Source organism: Neopsephotus bourkii, unplaced genomic scaffold (genome assembly GCF_033783945.1).
Source record: "Neopsephotus bourkii isolate Nb327-2 ecotype Australia unplaced genomic scaffold, CSIRO-AGI_Nbou_v1 NB_1678, whole genome shotgun sequence".
Classification (NCBI taxonomy): Eukaryota; Metazoa; Chordata; class Aves; order Psittaciformes; family Psittacidae; genus Neopsephotus; species Neopsephotus bourkii.
The window spans coordinates 718,055-736,752 of NW_026902152.1; the positions used below are offsets into that span (position 1 = coordinate 718,055).

At 48.5% G+C, this 18,698-nt stretch overlaps 2 protein-coding genes across 4 annotated transcripts in view; one reads left to right on the forward strand and one right to left on the reverse strand.

Annotated features, from left to right (window-relative positions):
• Nucleotides 1-5,854, forward strand: part of AMFR (autocrine motility factor receptor) — a 32,199-nt gene extending 26,345 nt beyond the window's left edge. The window contains exons 13-14 of one of the 3 annotated variants that reach the window (XM_061375829.1): nt 3,419-3,603; nt 5,647-5,854. In XM_061375829.1, the coding sequence (XP_061231813.1) occupies nt 3,419-3,603; nt 5,647-5,791 (330 nt within the window). In that variant the 3' untranslated portion in view covers nt 5,792-5,854. Of the gene's footprint in view, nt 1-3,418; nt 3,604-5,646 lie in introns of those variants that run through there. The other 2 variants (XM_061375830.1, XM_061375831.1) reach the window with 2 other exon arrangements.
• A 3,818-nt stretch (nt 5,855-9,672) lies between these two features.
• The window catches only part of GNAO1 (G protein subunit alpha o1), a 146,504-nt gene continuing 137,478 nt past the window's right edge, over nt 9,673-18,698 (reverse strand). The window contains exons 7-8 of the mRNA XM_061375833.1: nt 12,395-12,548; nt 9,673-10,506 (exon numbers count right to left, since the gene is read on the reverse strand). Of these exons, the coding sequence (XP_061231817.1) occupies nt 10,319-10,506; nt 12,395-12,548 (342 nt within the window). The 3' untranslated portion in view covers nt 9,673-10,318. The remainder of the gene's footprint in view (nt 10,507-12,394; nt 12,549-18,698) is intronic.

An 18,698-nucleotide genomic window follows, 5' to 3' on the forward strand; every position in this document is an offset into this window, starting at 1 on the left:
AAGAATTATCTGTGGCCTTTTCTTTTTCTTCCTTGGAAGGAAAGTGCTCTTAAGGTATAGAACACAAGATCACATCTGTGTTTACATCTGGTCAGCCCCATCTGTGAATATGAAGAGGGGGATGCATTGCTCTTCCCCTTCCTCTTCCCATTCCCATTCTGTATGTCTCCAGACACTTGTCTTAAGATGAGTAGTATGTCTCTTCTGGTTGTAAGAATTCTTTTGTATTCCGGTGGATGCACTTGGAGACATGGGGAGCTTTGGTGTGAATGGCGTGCTATACAAACAGGACAAAGAGTTAATAGGCTTTGTATGCATAAAGCACAGTCACGGGCTTTGCTGTTCTTCATCAAGGGCTTTATTAAGCAGGATGTTCTAGCTAAAATGAGGCAGCGAGAAAAAAATTAGCCTGAGTAGAATAAGATCTCAGTCTACTTCTGTTCTCCCTGACTGTAATATCGTGTATATTGTGTAGGCATTTCTGTTTCATAAACCTCTCATTCCACTGGCTTAGAGAATGAGTTTGTGAGGTGCATGACTTTTTGCCTCTGTGGCCTTTAATAACTAGCCATGACGATGAATGACTGTGTTGCTGCTCACCTTTCTTCCTGGCTGCCTGCACTACCTGTGTCTCTGTCTGTCCTTCTACAGAAACTGAAAAACCCAAGAGTGGTGTTCACACATTGTGTCATTGAGCATGTACTCTTCAGTAAGTGGCATCTTCTTGCTTTGAATCACAGCTAAGCACTCACTCAAGTGACGTGTTCTGGCTGGAGCAAATAGCAGTTTGGATGGAGAATGTATTTTTGTTTTGTAGAACAGCAGAGTGGTAGCCTGGAGATCCATGAACATTTCTGACTTTTCCTGCAGCTGAGTGGGGCTGCTGGTGTTTGGGAAGGGGATCAACTGGTGGCCTTCACACAGTTTCTTCTGGTTGAATATTTCCTGTGCCAAATGGGATTCATATGCAAAAGCTGAAGTGAGAGAATGAGGCTGCATGCACTGAGAGAAAACTTGTCACTAGGTAGTCATGGAAGCTCGAGTTGTTGTTGTCTTCTCCTGCCTCGTAAGTGCTTTGTGGATAACCACAGAGATCTACCTAGGAGTCAGGCTTGCTTACCTCCTTGCTATGGCTGGTATTTCTGTTGTGGAGAGACAACCTGGGAGCCCAGGGTTGTCCTTCCTCTAGGAAACTTCCATCACTTTTGTATCTCTTTGATTCTGAATTCCATTTTTAACTGATTATCTGTCATACTGTAGATGTTCTCTTTCTTCTTGCCAGCAGAATATGTTGGTGTAGTCAGTCAAACTCTTGGCCTGTGTGGAAAGCTCAGCAGTAAACAAACTACTTCAGCAGGCTGCACTTGATTTTTAAGAAGTTTCCTGAAATGCAGGTGGGAAAGGACATAAGCCATCATCATCTCCTCTAGGCAATACTTGAATTTCTAAATAGCGGGTAGATGTAACTTCACACCTTATGACACAGTCTCTGAGAGAAACCTTGGCAACCCTACTTGCTTTGTGCTGCAGCCTTGTAGTAAGTTATACAAGCTCTCCATCTCTTTCTTTCTTTTATTTCAAACCAACATACCCAGTGGGAATCTCTGTAGATCTCGAACAGCAAGTTGAAGATCTTTGTTGATGTACAACAGCAACTCCACTAAAGTTCTGCTTGTTGGAAATAACACTTCCTAGGGGAACTTGTGCTCAAACAGAAGCACCCTTCTTCACAAGTAGCATTGGTTTTCCTCTGTGTCTTACATTGTATTATGACAATTCTATCTAGAATTCAAAGGTCTTAAGATAATGACTGGTTTTTATTCCCCTGCCAAATGTAAGTTATGATTTTGGGGTGTCAGTGCTGACATAATGTAAAGGGTAGTTGAGAGACATCTCTAAGCATGGTATTAATTGTGTTAAAGGTTTAGGAGATTATCCTTCAAATTTTGTGGTGTATTTATTTGTCTCTTCCTGTAATCTGGGGTGGAAATGGGTCAGACTGCTCAGATCTAGCTTGTAAACTGTTACAAAGCTGCAGCTTGCCTGCTGCAGCACTTGTGTAGTGTCCCCCCCCTTCCCCTTGAGCATCCAGTTTATTATTGCTGAAGTATTCTGTGACTCTGTTTAAAAATAGAGACATTTCTGAGGCATCCCATGACTTTCACGGAACTCTGTCTTTCTGAGCCTGAAGGAGTAGCTTCTGTAGTGTACAGGTTTCTGCATCTGTGATCTGCTGTCATATTGAGGCTTCTTAATAACCTTTACTGCCATTAGTTTTCATATTTTTGTCTCTAAAACCTCTTCACGCACCACTGTTGTGCTCAGATGGTGGAATGGGCTCTGGATATTGATTTTTGTATCTTTGTAATGTTACAAAAAAACCCCAAAACCTTAGGTGAACTAGCTGGCATCTTCTTATACAAATGGTCCAGGGGGGAAAAAAGCCAGCTATGTCTGAACATCACCTATAATGAGTGTCTCCTCACTGCTTTACCCAGCAGAGCTTTGCTTTTCCATGTCCACCTGTGTGGTAGTCAGAAACAGCATTCAGGTTTCTCTGTGTCTGTTCCTCTGGGTCTGCCAAGGTTGTCGTGACCCCAGGTACAACCCATGGGATCACTGTGTGGAGCTCTCACTTCCTCCTCTTGGATGCATCCTACTTGTTTGAGTAATTGATGCTGGCTAAACTCTTAAGTTTGTCATTGTGGTGATTTGTTTCTTGATGCTACCACACTTAGTAACATCTTGCTGTTCTACCACAGAGCTGATGTGGTTGTGTATGGCAGGCTGTGATCAAGATACGCTGCTTTGCTAGTTCGCCAGTGTCATCGTTCAGCAGCTCAGTTTTCATGCTGGTCAGCTGTCAGGGGTGAGGGGGTGCTGTGTGCAGAGCTGCCAGCTCCTTGTATTGACACCACGCCTGGGACAGTGGCCACCAAATTCCTGGCAATTTGGGTGCTGCAGAACTCAGTGAAACAAAGCCTCATAAATTCCTTATCAAGCACATATCTTCTTTGCAAATACATTTGTTATTCTTCCCTTAGTATATGGATTTCTTCTGCCTTTTCAACTCTTTACTGTTGCATTGCTCATCAAGTCAGCTGCAGAACCTATTTTAAATGCCCCATTTTCAGAGAGCATTAATTATGAGTAATTGATGTTTGTCTTTGAGATCACTTTCAAAAATGGCATAAAAGATACAGCGTTATAGAATGCAGGCTCTTTGAACATGTTTTGAAATAGCTTTGTTCTGTATTTTGGCTGGGGTTTCCAAAGGAGCCCAAGGGAACTGGGTACAGCAGGTGAGAGTCTAGTCACTTCCAGTGCCTCAGAAAATGACAGTTCAATGTAGCTTATTGATTTGCTGTGTGAAGCCCTGTTAGCATATTTTGTAAAGACTTTTTTCCTTTTCTGTTAGCCTGAGATAGTGCCATTGGAACTCAGCTCCCGACTGGAAGAAATTGTGGAATTCAATGAAACGGAAGCAGAGTCTAGTGAAGCAGAAGATTTTGAGGCCAGGGGAAGTCGCTTCTCAAAGTCAGCCGATGAAAGGCAGCGTATGCTGGTTCAGCGGAAGGAGGACTTGTTGCAGCAAGCTCGGAAGTAAGTTTCTTGCTAAAATGCCAGCCTGGCCACTCAGTTATAGTCCCCCAGAATGGAGATCAACAGCTTACGATCACTGAGAGCATGGGATGTTGCAGAAAGTAGTAAGAGGAGTGAATACATCTGCTACAGCAGGCTCAGAGTGCTGATAAACTGCTGACTGTTGCTGATAAACCCAACTCTGAAGCAGTGTCATGTGTCCCAAAATATACACAGCTTCCTTAGTGGCTGGTCTAAGCTCTTTGAAATCAGAGGATGATTTCTCCAGCTTGGATGGACTTCACTCTTGAGTCTGTAGTAAGAGAGAATGCATTACTTGTGCTGAGCCCTCTAGTAATCTTTAGCTTGTCTCCTGGCATAGGTGTCAGCCCTCAGTGCCTGTGCTTGTTCCACGTGAAATGACTTTCAGGCACCACTCTCCAAATACAGAGCAAGTGTGGTAAGCACAAAGCAGCAAGGAGTAGCCACTTCCTAAAGCCCACCAAAGGAGCTCATGACCAGCAAATCAACACCTGACCAAATAGTAATAGGTGTTATAGGTAAAATGAAACTTTCTTTACATGTATTCCATTCATACTGGTGAACTTTACTAGCATCCAGTTGCTAATCAAAATGAAGAAGGAAAGTCCTTCAGTCACGTAGAGAAAACTTTCTAGCATTTGTAATCAGTGTTGTCTCTTCCTTTGCATTGCAGGGAGACTCCTGGAAGGGCTACAAAAGCTACATGATGTGTCCTTTGTGTTAGCAGGCTACCTCTGCCTGTTGGTTTTTTTCCCACACTGAAATGCCTTCAGATAAATAATTATTTAGTATTATTTGTTTTGTCATACTCCCAACTGGGGTATTGACACCTTTTACAGTTTGTCTGTAAATAGGCTTACTCTTAGAATAAGTTTTCCTTGCTCTTTGAATAATGTAATTTAGGAAGGTAAAGTGGTATTGGTTTACTGGTTCCCTTCCTGCAGTGAAGAGCTGTAGAAAGAATTGTGAACTGCTGTATTTTCTCACCAAGAACTCCTTGGGATGGTAAATCTAGCAGCTGCTTCCTTGTGTTTCTGCCTCACCTTAGGCTTCGCAGCCCTAGTGCACCTTTCTTTCAAAGGCTTCCTTATTGTCATCAGGAAGTGACTTCTTGTGGTAGTTATAGAATAGTTTGGACTGGGAGGGATCTTCAAAGCTCATCTAGTCCAACTCTCTGCAGTGAGCAGGGACACCTTCAACCAGATCAGGTTGCCCAGAACCACATCCAGCCTGGCCTTGAATGATTCCAGGAATGATGCATCCACCACCTCTCTGGGCAACCTGGAGCAGTGTTTCATAACCCTCATTGTACTGAATTTCCTCCTCGTGTCCAGCCTGAATCTCCCTCTTTCAGTTTAAAACCACCACCCCTCATTCTGTCACAACAGGCTCTACTAAAAGGTCTCTCCCCATCTTTCCTGTAGGCCCCTTTTAAGAACTGTAAGGCCACAATTGGGTCTCCCAGAGCCTTCTCCAGGCCGAACAACCCCAACCTCATAGGAGCCTTTCCTCATAGGAGAGGTGCTTCAGCCCTCAGATTGTTTTTTGTGTCTCTCCTCTGGACCCTCTCCAACAGGTCCATCTCTTTCCTGTACTGAGGACTTCAGGTCTGGACGTAGACTCCAGGTGGGAGTCTATTATTATTAGTATATATTAGTACTAGTAATATAATTATTGTAATTATTAATCTGCAGAGTAGAAAGGCAGACTCACCTCCCTTGACCTGCTGGCCACATTCCTCTGGATGCAGCCCACTGCACTGACCTTTAGAACTGGCTCCTTTCCACAGGCAGGAGAGTCTTGCACAAAAACTAAGAGCTTTTGCCAACTCTGCAAAGTCTGCCATAGGTTAAATGGGCTTTTTTATTTCTGAGTACGTGGGGTGTGTGCTTTTATCCAGGTATTTTCCTGCTTTCAGCGTGTCCTGCAACCCTCCCTTTGTGGATGTACCAGCAAAGTATTGTCCAGAGCCAAAACGAGGTGGGCTGTGCTCACGCATCTTTTCCCTTTCTTCTCTTGCAGGCGTTACTTCAACAAGACCTTGGAGGAGGAGTTGACCACAGGGAAGCCCAGTCCCGAAGGAGCCTCAGCCGACGCCGTGACCCTGCGCCGCAGGACGCTGGCTGCCGCCGCTGAGCGGAGGCTTCAGATGCAGCACAACTCGTAGCGCCGCCACCCTCCTCCTTGCGCCTCGTCAGCCATGTTGAATAAAGAGTTACCCACACCTCCCCACCTCCCTGCGCTTTCTGTACTGACGGGACGTGTCTCCAGAGTTCAGCTGGTGGAGCCGCCTCTCCGCCGTGAGGAGCATGTGGTCTGATGGTGTTTGGACAGCCGACTCGTTCACCTCTTTTTTGTAATACTTTCTATGTGACGTTGATCCCCTCCATGAACAAAAGTCAGTTTCTAAACCACGGGTGGGATTTCTGCAGCTGGCACAAGGCATTGAGCTGGCTGCACCGCAGAGACTGGGGAAGGAGTGTTCTGGATTAGCAGCTGTGGACACAGGCTGGGATCAGGAAGAGTTACTCCAAGAGGGAAGAAAGCTTTAGAAACCTGGAGCAACCCCTGTGTTGGGTGATGGGGTGCCTGCTCTCCAGAGAGAGGTGTTATGTAGTCCACGTTGCAGGAAAGTCAGTTTTGAGGCCGGGTTCTGAGCTACAGAACATGGGGAAAACTGAATTCATGAGTGGTGCAGCAGAGCAGCGATTCACCAGCATTAAGTTGCTGACTGTTGCTGAGCTCCTCTGCGTCTGGCTCTGTCACTGCCCAGGGCTGAGCTGTTACTCTTTGCCCATGGCCAAAACTACCCAGACACTGAGGGGCATGGAGTGAAGAGGAGAGGGTGTGAGGTGAGGTTAGAGCCCTGTGGTTCAGTGTTACCATCCAAGGGAGTAGAACAGGGTGCCTGCTCTGCACCACACGGATGGGACTGTGGAGACAGCTCTGGTTTTTAATTTCTGTTTTAACCCCACAGCTCTGTGAGTTTGCTCCAAACGTGTGGAGGGACTGGGGCTGGGTGCAGCCCAACTGCCAGCGTCTGCTTGTCCTTAAGGACTCTGCCCTGAGGTCCGCATGGAGCCGCTGATGCTAGCTTTGCAAAGATGAGTTTTCAGCTTCTGAAGCGTGAGTTCTGGTATCACCATCCTTTAGATGGAGCCCAGTATTACCTAGAAGTGTTGGTAACATTTTTTACTGTTGGTTTTGTAGAACATCTGCAGGTGAATTCAATGCAAGGAGTTGCAGCGGTGTTTAGGTGGCAGTAATTTATTTCAATAAAAATCTCTGTGAGGCCTTACCTTGTGATGCTGTTAGGTTTTTGGAGATCCTTGGTTTTGCTCAGAGCACTGCTGTTTTGGCTTTATTGTTAATAAAAAAACACCCACAAAACAACCAAAAAACCCCACACAAATAAAATCTTGGTCAGTGTTGGAAAGTGTTTGGGAATTTCTGGAGTGTGATGTGTCCTGTTCCTGCTGTGTGTTCGGGCTGTAAGCACAGCGCCTGCACTTTGCTCCACTTTGCTTCCCCCTTTCTATGGCATGGAAGAGACCATAGCTGTCCAAGGCTGGAGCGGGAGCATTTCCCCAAGCCTGGGATTACTGAGCTGGAATTCGGTCGAGTTGTGAACATAGAAATGGAAGAGAAACAGCATCTTCAGGAGCTGTGACAGTGAAGTGGGGCTTTGAACTGTTGGCAGCAGCCTCCCAATACCTAAAGGAGCCAGCAAGAAACCTGGAGAGGGGCTTTGGACAAGGGGCTGTAGGGACAGGACAAGGGGAATGGCTTTAACCTGACAGAGGGGACACTGAGATGAGCTCTTAGGCAGAAGCTCTTCCCTGTGAGGGTGCTGAGGCCCTGGCACAGGTTGCCCAGAGAAGCTGTGGCTGCCCCATCCCTGGCAGTGTTCAAGGCCAGCTTGGACACGGGCTAGAAGCAACCTGCTCTAGTGGAAGGCGTCCCTGCCCATGGCAGGGGTTGGAACTGGATGAGCTTTGAGGTCCCTTCCAACCCAAACCAGGCTAGGATTCTGTGATTCTTTCCAGACATCTCTTCTCCTCTTGCTGGATTCCTGACCCTTTCCTGGCAGCTCTTCCCTTGCTCCCCACTGGCCGTCACTGGACGGATCCTTGCCTGTGGCAATGCACAAAACGACTGACCCAAGGGGTAAGAGGCTGTTTTGTGCAGAGCAGCCCATGGACCAGTGGTGGCCTCCTGGCTGGTTCTGCTTCCCTGGAAGGGGAGGTCATCCAAAGAAGGGCCTGACTGACTTTCCTGGTGCCAACATGAGCTGCCTCTGGATTGCTGTGAACAGCAGGAACCTTGGAGAAGCCCTGCTGGGCAGGAGGTGCTGCTGCACAATGGAGCACCTTTTCCAACCAGCCTCCCCTTCTGTGGGCAGGGGCTGATGTCTGGGGGAGGATCCAGCTTAAAGCTGGGCTGGGGGCTCCTGGGTAACCTTCCCTGTGGATCTTCACCATGGCGCTGGGAAGTGCTGGAGGGGATGGCAGGTCCCAGGCTGGGCCATGGGGCAGCTCATCTTGAGTCATGGGCCTGATGTGTGCGCAAGAGCTGCGGAACCCATGATGGAGGGGCATGCAGAAGGAAACACAACCCAAACCATCCCCAAATTGCTCCTGCAGCAGGGACTGAAAGTCTCCACTTCCTTGGACAGCCTCCCTCTATATCCTATGGCAAAAACCTCATGTGCTGGGGGTGGGGGGGTTCTGATGTTGCCACAAACCGGAGGCCTTGCCCTGGTGGCTACCTCTGCACTCCCAAAGAAATCAAAGCATTTTCTTGCTCCTGGTGCTGCTCTGAAGCAACGTGAGCCACTTGTAAGAGCTTCAAGGCTTCCCCTTCCACCCAGCTCAGCCCAGCCCCTTCTGCCTGTGCTACCAGCTGCAAACACCCAAAACTGCAAGGTTTAGTCCTTCTTTTTCCTCCTTCCTTGGGAAGGAGAAGAAGCAGGTGGAGGCACGGGGGGAGAGCCCGGGGTACAGACAAACATTCTCTTTATTGAGCTACACATGAAGTTTTCCATTAGTCAGAGAAAGAGATTGGCAGTGTGTAATATATCACAGAAACCTCACTGATTGGTAATAGAAAGGCTTAGAAAGACCTGGTGCTTTTTATATATATATATATATATATATAATATTCTTTTATTTTTAGTTTCCTGTTTATGGATCTGTTCTCTTCGGAAGAGCTGAGCCTGCTCTTCTTCAGCAAAGGTAACTTGTAAAAGTGGAGCCGTGAAGACGTCTGGTTACTAATCAAAGTAGAAATGATGAAGGGTTGGTCATGAAAACGGTGGCTTCAATGTAAACACTACATTCGTTTTTCTATTTTTTTTTATTTTTTTTAACGATTTTTTGTGGTTTTGTGTGTGTTTTTCGAAATGTTTAAATAATTTTCATTCTTGATTTTTTTTAAGTTTGTTTTTTTAAGTTTTTTCTTTTTTTTTCTTTATTTTTATTTTTTTGTAGCACGAACATCCCCACATGAGAGAGAAAAAACACCATCCACTAACAGGGAGAGAGGACGGGGGTGAGGGGGCAGGGGGGAAGGCAGCACAAAAGAGCATCCAATGGGAAGTTAAAATTAGTAAAAATCAACAAAGCAATTTGTATATATACCCTAAATGAAAAAAAAAACCCCAAACCAAATGAAACCTGAAATGAACTCGATGTCTGTGTGACCCCGATGCTCTGCTGGGGCCGAGATGTGCTTTGGGTACCAACCTGCAGAGCCAGCAGGGAGGTGTTAAAGCAGGAGGGAGGGAAAACGGGAGGAAACCCTCGTGGGCCCCGGCTGGCGCTGGCTGAGCCCTGCAGTGGGGGGTGAGGAGTCCAAAACATCTGCCCTAAAACCCCGAACCCCAGGGAGGGAGCAGCTGGAGGATGCTCTCCCTGAAGCCTCCCTCCTGAAGCTCCTCCAGGATGGGAGGAGCAGGAACAGGCCTCGCTGCTGTTGGTGCTTCCCTTCAACACTCGGCCGGGGGCAGGTTTTAGGATATCCCCGTTTTAAAGACAAAAAAGAAAGTTTTGGGTTCTGGAGGCCGGTGGTGCCGTGGGGCTGGGGGCAGGTGGGAGCAGCCCTGCGCTGGGAAGAGGCATAATTAGTCATAATAATGAAATAAAAAGAGCCGACCCACAAGAAGTAATTACAATAATAATAACAGCAATCAAAAAGTAAACCTGCACGGTCAAATGGGGGCTGGGAGGAGAAGGCCCCCCCTGCACAGAAGCCTGGCGCAACCCCGCTTTGCCATGGGGTGATCCCAGCGCAGCCTCTCTGCCCCACGGCTCTGGGAATGGGGCCAGGCAGACCGCCCCAGCCCCAGGGCTGCCCCTGGGAGGCAGTCAGGGGCACGGGGCTCTCAGACCAATGAAGGAGGCGGGTGTGGGTTTGGTATCTCTATATACGTATATATATAATATTTCCTTATGCCTTTTTATTTACGAACTCACACGATCATGGTTTGTTTTTCTCTCATTCAATTTGTTTTGTTTTTGCTTTGTTTCGCTTGTTTTTCCCGCGTGTGCGTGTGTCTGTGTGTGTCTATGTGTGGTTGCGTTGGGTTTCTTGTTATTATCATTATTATTATTAACCTTTATTTTCATGTTTTTTTCCTCTCCTGGCACTGGGGCCGCCACCACCCCACAAGTCGCTTTGCGCTGGGGGGGGGGTGTCAGTACAAGCCGCAGCCCCGCAGGTTGTTGGCAATGATGATGTCGGTGACGGCGTCAAATACCACCTGGATGTTGTTCGTGTCTGTGGCGCACGTCATGTGGCAGTAAATCTCCTTGTTGGGGGAGCGGTTTTTGCTTTCGAACTGTGCTTGGATGTAGGCGGCCGCGTCCTCGTAGGTGTTGGGACCTGCAGGCAGAGGGGGGAGGACAGGGCAGGGGGGTCAGGGCCAGGATCACCACTCTCTGGCCACGGACCCTGCCCCTCGCTGCTTGCAAAGTGCTTTATTGCCAACAAAAACAGGCAACCCCTCTTTATGGTCATTTCCTCACCCCCCCGGCGTGGCTCATTTACCCCTTTTCCTGCCCCATCTCTCTCTTCACCCCTTCCCAGCTACCCTTTTCCACCCCATCCAGCTCCATTTTCCCCCAAACCACAGAGCACCTGGGCTCCACTGGGACTTCCCCCCCTCCCCAGCTGTGGCTGCTTTGCCCTCTCTGCCTGCTCCCTTTTTAGTCCCTGGGGAAAGGCAGCAGCTCCCAGCAGTGCCTGGATGGGCCATTCCACAAGGATGCTCCTCGGGCATTGCTGCTGCCCTGACATCACTGGTGAGTCCCCACCATGCATCCCAGTGGAGCGTGAGGAGTGCATCAGGCAGAGAGAGGGCTGGTGACCACTCCAATACCAACCATGGGTGGTGGCTGGGCACCCTTAGTGGGGCTCACCCCCATATTGGAATGGGCGATGGGGGTTGGTGTGGGAGGAGCTACTGGGGGATGTGCTGTTGTTGCCCGTTTCTGTAGGGCTGAAACGGGGCAGATGCTGGAGCTGGAAAATGGGCATTACTGTATTAAGCTGCTTCGGGCAGCACCCAGCTCCTCACAGGAAGCTGCAAAGCCCGAATGACATCCCTGGAATAGATCCACCTTTGGAAGAGCTGCTCTTATATGGGGATTTGTTTTACTTTTCCAGCTCACCACTTCACCTCCTTCCCGAAGGACAGGGGGAGGTGGCCTGGTGCCACCGGGGTAGCCAGGCTGTGCCGTACAGCTTCACGTGGGATAGTTCGGGATGTGCTGCTGGGTGGCTGGGTAAAAAGCACTGCTGCTTCCATGATGGAGAAGGCACAGAACCTCCAGTGGAAACGCTGATGCACTTCTGCTGTAGGGCAATGGGGGCTGCCTTGCTGCGGACCCCCTGTCCCCAGGGTATTGTGTCCAGGCAGAGGGTGTGCTCTGAGTGACAGTAGTTCAGAGACATCTTGGTATCTGCAGGGGGTGCTGGAGCCTCTGAATCTGAGCTGATTCACAGTGTCACAGTGTCACAGTATCACAGTATGTTAGAGATTGGAAGCGACCTCAAAAGATCATCCAGTCCAATCCCCCTGCCGGAGCAGGAACACCTAGATAAGGTTACACAGGAACGTGTCCAGGCGGGTTTTGAATGTCTCCAGAGAAGGAGATTCCACAACCTCCCTGGGCAGCCTGTTCCAGTGTTCCGTCACCCTCACTGAGAAGAAGTTTCTTCTCACGTTCCTTCTCCTTGCAGAATGCAGAATTCTTTTCCCCAAGACAAGACAGTTCTGCTCAAAAATGTGTGAGTCTGTTGTGGTTTCAGACTTCTGTAAAAAGGCCCTTTCCTCCCCCAGCTGTGCCCTGCACAAAGGCACTCTAGGAGGATGCAGCCTGGAGGACCATTTGCCTTGGCTCCTCTAGCAGGAACTTCTCAGGAACCATCAAACACCATGGCTCAAGTGGTGGGCAGTCAGCTCCTGGCAGGCTTCATCTTCCCATAGCTCCCTGTGGCCAGGTTCCTTAAAGCTCACCTTGACCATCACCATCACCTCTTGACCGTGCACCTATGCCACAAGAACTGACTTCATGCAGAACACAACCCCACCTCATTCGTGGTGTCCCTGAGCCCCACTGCAGCTCTCGAAGGTGGGCAGTGCTTTTGGCCCCCCCCCCCCCCCCAATGGTGCCCTGTTCCCTCTGCCCCCTCTGGGTTGAGTTGCAGCCCCCATCCCCCGCGGTGTGGTGGTGGGGTCATGCTGGGCTGCACCAGCCCCAGTACGTACCTGTGTATTCAGGGAAGCAGATGGTCAGAGGTGATTTCTTGATCTTTTCAGCAAATAGGTCTTTCTTGTTGAGGAAGAGAATGATGGAGGTGTCGATGAAGAATTTGTTGTTACAGATGGAGTCGAAGAGCATGAGAGATTCGTGCATGCGGTTCTGCAATGGGGAGCACGGAGGGAGGAGAGGGGAGACAGAAAGGCAAAGAGAAAGAGTTAGAGGAGAGGAGAACATCTTTCTGAATTGAAAGGGTTAGAAAGCAAAAAAGAATCTCTGAATAAGACAGTGGTAATTGTGAGATAGTTACAAAGGTGGCGGAAATGAAGCACTGCTCCTCTGGGCTGAAGGACAAGGCGCTGCGGAGGCTGGGGCAGATCCCTGTGGGGCTGCTCCAGCAGCGCTGACACCTGAAGCTTCAAGGAAGAGCAGAAAAAGTCATTAGCTCATCACAGGCCACACTGGAGAAGTGTGGAAGAGGTCTGTGTCTCTGCAGGGGCTGGGCACCCCTGAAGCACTGCTTGCAGAGCCTAAAGCAAAGATGGACAGCCAGGATGGGGACTCTGATGGTGGGAGTTCTTGCCACCTGGGGTGATCCTACGGACCTGCCTGGAAGGGAACTTGTGCCAGGCAGTGCCATGTGGTCAGACTGGTGCCGAGGGTTTGCCCTTGGCATGGAAGAGTTTTGTAGGAGCACAAATAGAGGGAAATATCTAAAACCCATCATTTTAAAATTGTCCTTTCACATGTGGACAAAAACCATTTAAACCCATTTCTGCTCTTGCTACAGAAGTTGTCACCAGAGAGGGGTGGAGAAGACAGGACAGGAGTGGAAGGAGAGGTTGTCCTGTGTTGAATCAGCTGTTGCAGAGCCCAATCAACTACTTCCATGCTTCACTCAAGCTGCTGCAGGGGCCCTCTGCAGGCACATGCACCCACTGCTGTTTGCAGGTGCTGCTGGACATGACAGGTACAGCTCTCCAGGGTCTCAAGCTTTCTCCCTCATTAACCTGAACAAACAGGAAAGCCATGCCCTTGTGCTCCAGGGAGAACGTCAGGAGCCATTTCAGGCAGTCTGTGTGCTGCTCCTGCTGCGTGTACCCACCTAGATCACTATTTGAATGAGCAAAGCTTCTGGTGCAGAACCAGGACTTAGTGCAGTCTGAAGATGCTGGACCCACTGTGCCCCTCTCCCCAGCCCCCTCCTGGGGTCCCGGCTCAGTGGCCAGCTGCTCACATGGGGGTTTATCAGGAAAACCCTTGCATGGAGCAGAGGGCAAGGAGGGTGCTCAGCAGCCAGTGGGAAACCCACCTGCAGCAAATGCCGCCCAGAGCGAGCCACTTTTTAGAGGTGCACCAAGGATGGTGGTGGTGGGGCTTTGGATTTGCCGAAGATTCGGGAGGACACACGTGTTTCCTAACGAAATGATGACCCAATTACACATCTAGGCATTCTCCATAAATGTTTTATTCGTGAGTCATTCTATTAGCTACACTTCAACTGTAGCTTTCGCATGCAAAATTTAGCAGATGTCTGATTTCATCTTGAAAGGCTTTGAGATTACACCCGTGGTTCCTTGACAAAGAGCAGCAAGGGATGGCATCCCTCACTGCACTTTTAAAAGCTTCAGGACTTTGCTTTACTCTTATCTTTTAAAAACAAAGGAACAAAAAGCCTTGTTCATGGAGAAAACAAGCTGCCACAGAACAACATGGGTTGTCTTGACCTGTGGCTGTTCCAAAAATGCTGGGTCTTGAGACTTTCATGGGAAGGATCCTGGGGTTTGTTTTTTTTGCCTTGTTCATCCCATGTTGTCCCATATATGTATTATGTTTAAATAAGGAACCAACAGTGTTGGAGGAGCAGCTGAAGTAAAGCATGTACCCAGTGCAGGGAAAATAACCCTGATGAACTAACAGGACGTTTCCAGTGTAGAAGGTTGGGGCAGGCTAGCATCCTGGAGGCAATCTATAACATACCCCTATATGGATAAGCAAAGAGCAATCCTTTTCCTCTTGGCCATCACTTTTTCTCAGGGCTGGCCTTTTAATTCAGATCTGCAGGATGGGGTGTGTGGGAATACATGCTAGAGGATGTGTCCAGCTGAAGTTACATCCCTGGAAATCGGCGAAGCCAACAGGAATCATGGTTAATTTTTCTCTGCTGAGGTTTATGGGAATTTCTCTCTCAGTTTCTTCCAGTTGTTTCTATTTCATGACCCAAATAACGGAAAATTGTGGACGGGGCAAGGGACTGCAGGAGGGGAAGGGTGATCTCAAGAAGCCAAGGAACAAAGACAAACCACGGTGAAGTTGTTCTACTTACAAACAAAGGGGAAAGAAAATTCCACCAAATACTTACATAAAATTTAATAGCTTTTGGTCATACAACTTTCAAATTCTTGATTTCCAGGTGTATGAGGCTGTGGCAGACAACCGATGTGTGTGTACGTGCATGGAGCAGACGAAGGGTAAATAACTGGCTCAAGAAGCTGGACACACTCAAGGGACACACAATAAAGCCACCCTCACACTAGAAAAGAGCTGGCACTTTATTAAGGTTTTGTAACTAATAAATACATTACAGACAGCCAATAAATTATTACAGTAACTAATGCTCTATTAAACCCATGGACAGTCACTCTTCATACAAAATTACAGTTAATAGTTTGGGCCATCAAACATGCAGGAGAAATGGTTCAGCGGGAAACCAGCAAAAGGAAAATGGTGGCAGCCTCCAGCGATCCTTTAGGAAGAAATGTGGTGGGGAGCGGGGAGCCCAGAGGCAGGGTGATAGTCACTTGTCGAGCTGAAAGAGGGGGAAAGGGAGGTGGGGAAGCAGGGCTGAGGATGTTGAATTAGGGACTGGGCTATTTAATGTGGCAATGGTTGGTCTTTAAGCAACCCTATTTGAGTGCCACAGGGTTGCTTCTGCACCGGCAAAGCTGGTGAGACTCGGGCAATTCTGAAAATCGTGTTGTTACTCACTATGATCCCCTCTCCCCACCTGGAACAGGGGGTTTAGTCCTGGAGTCACTTGCCTGCACTACAGGACAGTCAGGATTTGCCCAGTGAGAATCAGGCTGTCCTCTCCAAGAGATGGTTCTGCCCTATCTCCAGTCCAGCTCCTTCCCCTCTCCCTCTGCTTGCTCGGTGCTATCTGGGAGGCTTTGGTCCTCCTCCTTATTAGCACATCAACGCTTAAGGCTCACACTTGCTCATGTTTGCCAGCCAGCTTTTGCAGCACAAATAAAGATCTCACAGGCCCCCCTGATTTGGATGTGAGTGGTCCTGTGAGAAAACCCTTTCCATAGTCACATTCTCAGCATAACGTCTGATAGAGATCACATACCTGTATCTGCCAGCATCAGTTACCTGTGTCATTGCAGGAGCTTGGAAATTACAATGGACACTCAAGTCTTGGGGTGCCTGGGGACAGTGTTTCTGTCTGCTCTCTCCTCCAGGGTGGTGGAGGCAGGATTGTGGTCTGCTCTTTTGTGCCACCCAGACCACATTTCTGCTTTCTTGTGTGTGCGCTGGGAGTACAAGTGTGTGTGGGGGTTCAGGATGATGCTTAGTAGCACCATCTTCATTGACCTTGGCGCCTCTGGCATCAGACTGTAATGAGTGTTTTAGTCTCCTTGGAAATGGTGGTGGAGTTTTTGGTTGTAAGCCTGAAGACAAACCTGGCCCATGACAAAGACACAAATACACTAGTACTAAGCTTCTCTAATTGACTTGACAAACGGTCAACCTTGTTCCCAGGAACTCAGCAACTCTCCCTGGCTCCAGGAGTTTTTTCGGCCCCAAATTGCTCAGACCCAGTGCACAGGCTGACAGTGTAGGGCTGGTCCCTTTTACAGCATCAACTGCAAAACGCCCTGTAGGTGATGTCTGCCACCCACAGCTGAACCCTGCTCCCTGTCAAGCAGCGAATGGGCAGAAGGGGATGTTTTGGCAAAAGGGCATCTGTGTTCCATCCTAACCTCCTGGGATTGCATTCCTGGCCCAAAAACAAAGCCTGTTCCCTTGCAGGCGAGCACTGGGCCCATGCCACAGTAGATTAAAACCACCAGATACATTTCAATGTACATTACATATAGACTGCTGTCATTAATACTTTTAGTGCCCTGTAAAACAAAACCACACCTACCGAGGAGGCACACCAGCCTCCTCCCGAGGCTGCTCTCCCCTCCATGGAGGCAATGGCCGACCAGGAAAGCTGAAGGCAGGGAGCTATTTTGATACAAAACTCCTGAGGGAGATTTAGCTGGCGGCATTTCTAGGGAGGCAGCGGTGGGAAGCCAATGGGCCTGCGGGAGGGCAGGGGCAGCAGGGACAGCACGGTGTGAGCAGACGGAGGGGCAGATGGCCTGGCCGAGTGCTCCCACTGCCCTGCCGCTCCATCGGGCTCCTCAGCCCTGGGTGAGAACCAGGCTGTGAGCTCTGTTTGCCGAGCAAGACCTGCGCGTTGTAAGTGTGCGGCTGTATTTTAATGTGTGTATTTTATTGCTAGCTCTCCAGACAAGCCCAGCTTCTGCATCCTCCCAAGGAGCAGTGCCCTACAGCTCAACCTTGCAGCCTCACCTATGAGCTTGTTTCCAGGCTTTCCTACTACAGGTTTCTCTATTATTTGAATCGAACAGTTCAAATAAACAAATAGTTGTGCATATATTTTTTTATGCATTAAAAAGTCATTAAAAATGAGTCATTAAAAACCTCCTGCATTCCAAAAAGGGCATCTTTTGCAATTTCCTACATTAGCTTTGAAGGGCAGCAGGGTGTATATACAGCTGTTTCAATTCTGTGCTTTTAAAATACATCCCCCATGCCCTCGTGTGATTTCTGGTGCAGCTGTGCCAGTTGCAACATCCCTGCTATGTGGAGACTGCAAACTAAATACAACTCAGGGCCTCCGAGGGTCTGAATTCAGAGAATCCTGATTGCAAAGCATAAGGGGCCATTAAGAAAAGGGTTTTTGAAAGCAGGCAATGTATTTTAAGGTCTTCTTTCTAGGCAACTGCTGCAAGGATTGCTGGTACTTAGGAAAAGCACAGGGCAAAAGATTGCCTGCAGAAGGCACATCTGTCAGAGAAGGCTTAGGTGCATGCAGAAAGCCAGCAGTGAGTAATGCTTTGTCAGGCGTTCTGAAGACAAAAATCTATACACGGCCATCAAGTGGGAGAAACAGCAGTGTTTAACACTGGAAGCATTTCATCTTCCAAATGTTGCTTCCAGCCTTTGTCAGTGAATCCTCATGACACTTGTGTGAGGGAGGGAATGTCAGCAGCAGCAGCTGAAATGAAGCTTTAGGCATACAATATGCCAAAGAAAATGACAGAAAAGACTTTGTGTGGCAACATGTTCTCCTCTTTTCCTCCCTTTTCTCAGGAGGGGGTTGGACATCTCAGCCAGCATGGCCAGGCATGGATTACCTGAATCCAGCCTGGAGCACAGCACAGGCACTCTGAGCCATCACTGGTGACCTGGCAGCATCTGGCAGTTTGGGGTTGAGTTAATTTCAATTTTGTTTACCAAAATATTCCTGTGCACTCTATGCTGGGAAGTCCTGAAGCCTTGGCTTGGTGCTGCCTGCACTGGGAACAGCTTCTGTTACTTACTCACTTGGACAAAATGTCACCCACAGTAAGGGATGGGAACAGGAAATCCCCAAAATTCCAGTGCTAACAATCAAACTCTTCTGAAAGAGCTTAATGTAAGACTTGCACAAGCACTGCACTCTAGACCTAGCAGCTTCATACCCTTTATGTACCTGTTCTGGGTTCAGCTGTGACAGTTATTTTTCTCGCTCCTAGTGGCTGGTGCAGCGCTGTGTTTCAGCTTTAGTTTGAGAACAATGCTGGTAACACACTGATGGTTTAGCTGTTAAGTAGTGCTTACTGACTGTGCATCACTTGTGCTTTTGGCACCCAATGTGAGACCCACCCCAGTCGGGGCGGGGAACTTCCAAAAAGGACTGTCGTGGTTTAAGCCCAGCTGGTAACTCAGCACCACACAGCCGCTCACTCAGTCCCTGTTTCCTCCCATTCCTGAATGGGTGTGGAATCAAAAGAATGTGAATCCCATGGGCTGAGATAAGAACAGTCTAATAGCAAAAGTATAATACAAAACCACTACCACTAAATAATAATGATTAGGGAAATAACAGGTGAAGAGAACATAAAGCTAAAAGGGGAAAGGGAAAAAAAACAATAAACACAAGCGATGCACAATGCAATTGCTCATCACCCAGTGACTGATACCCAGCCTGACCCAAGCAGCGATCGGTCCCTTCCAGGTAACTCCCGCCCA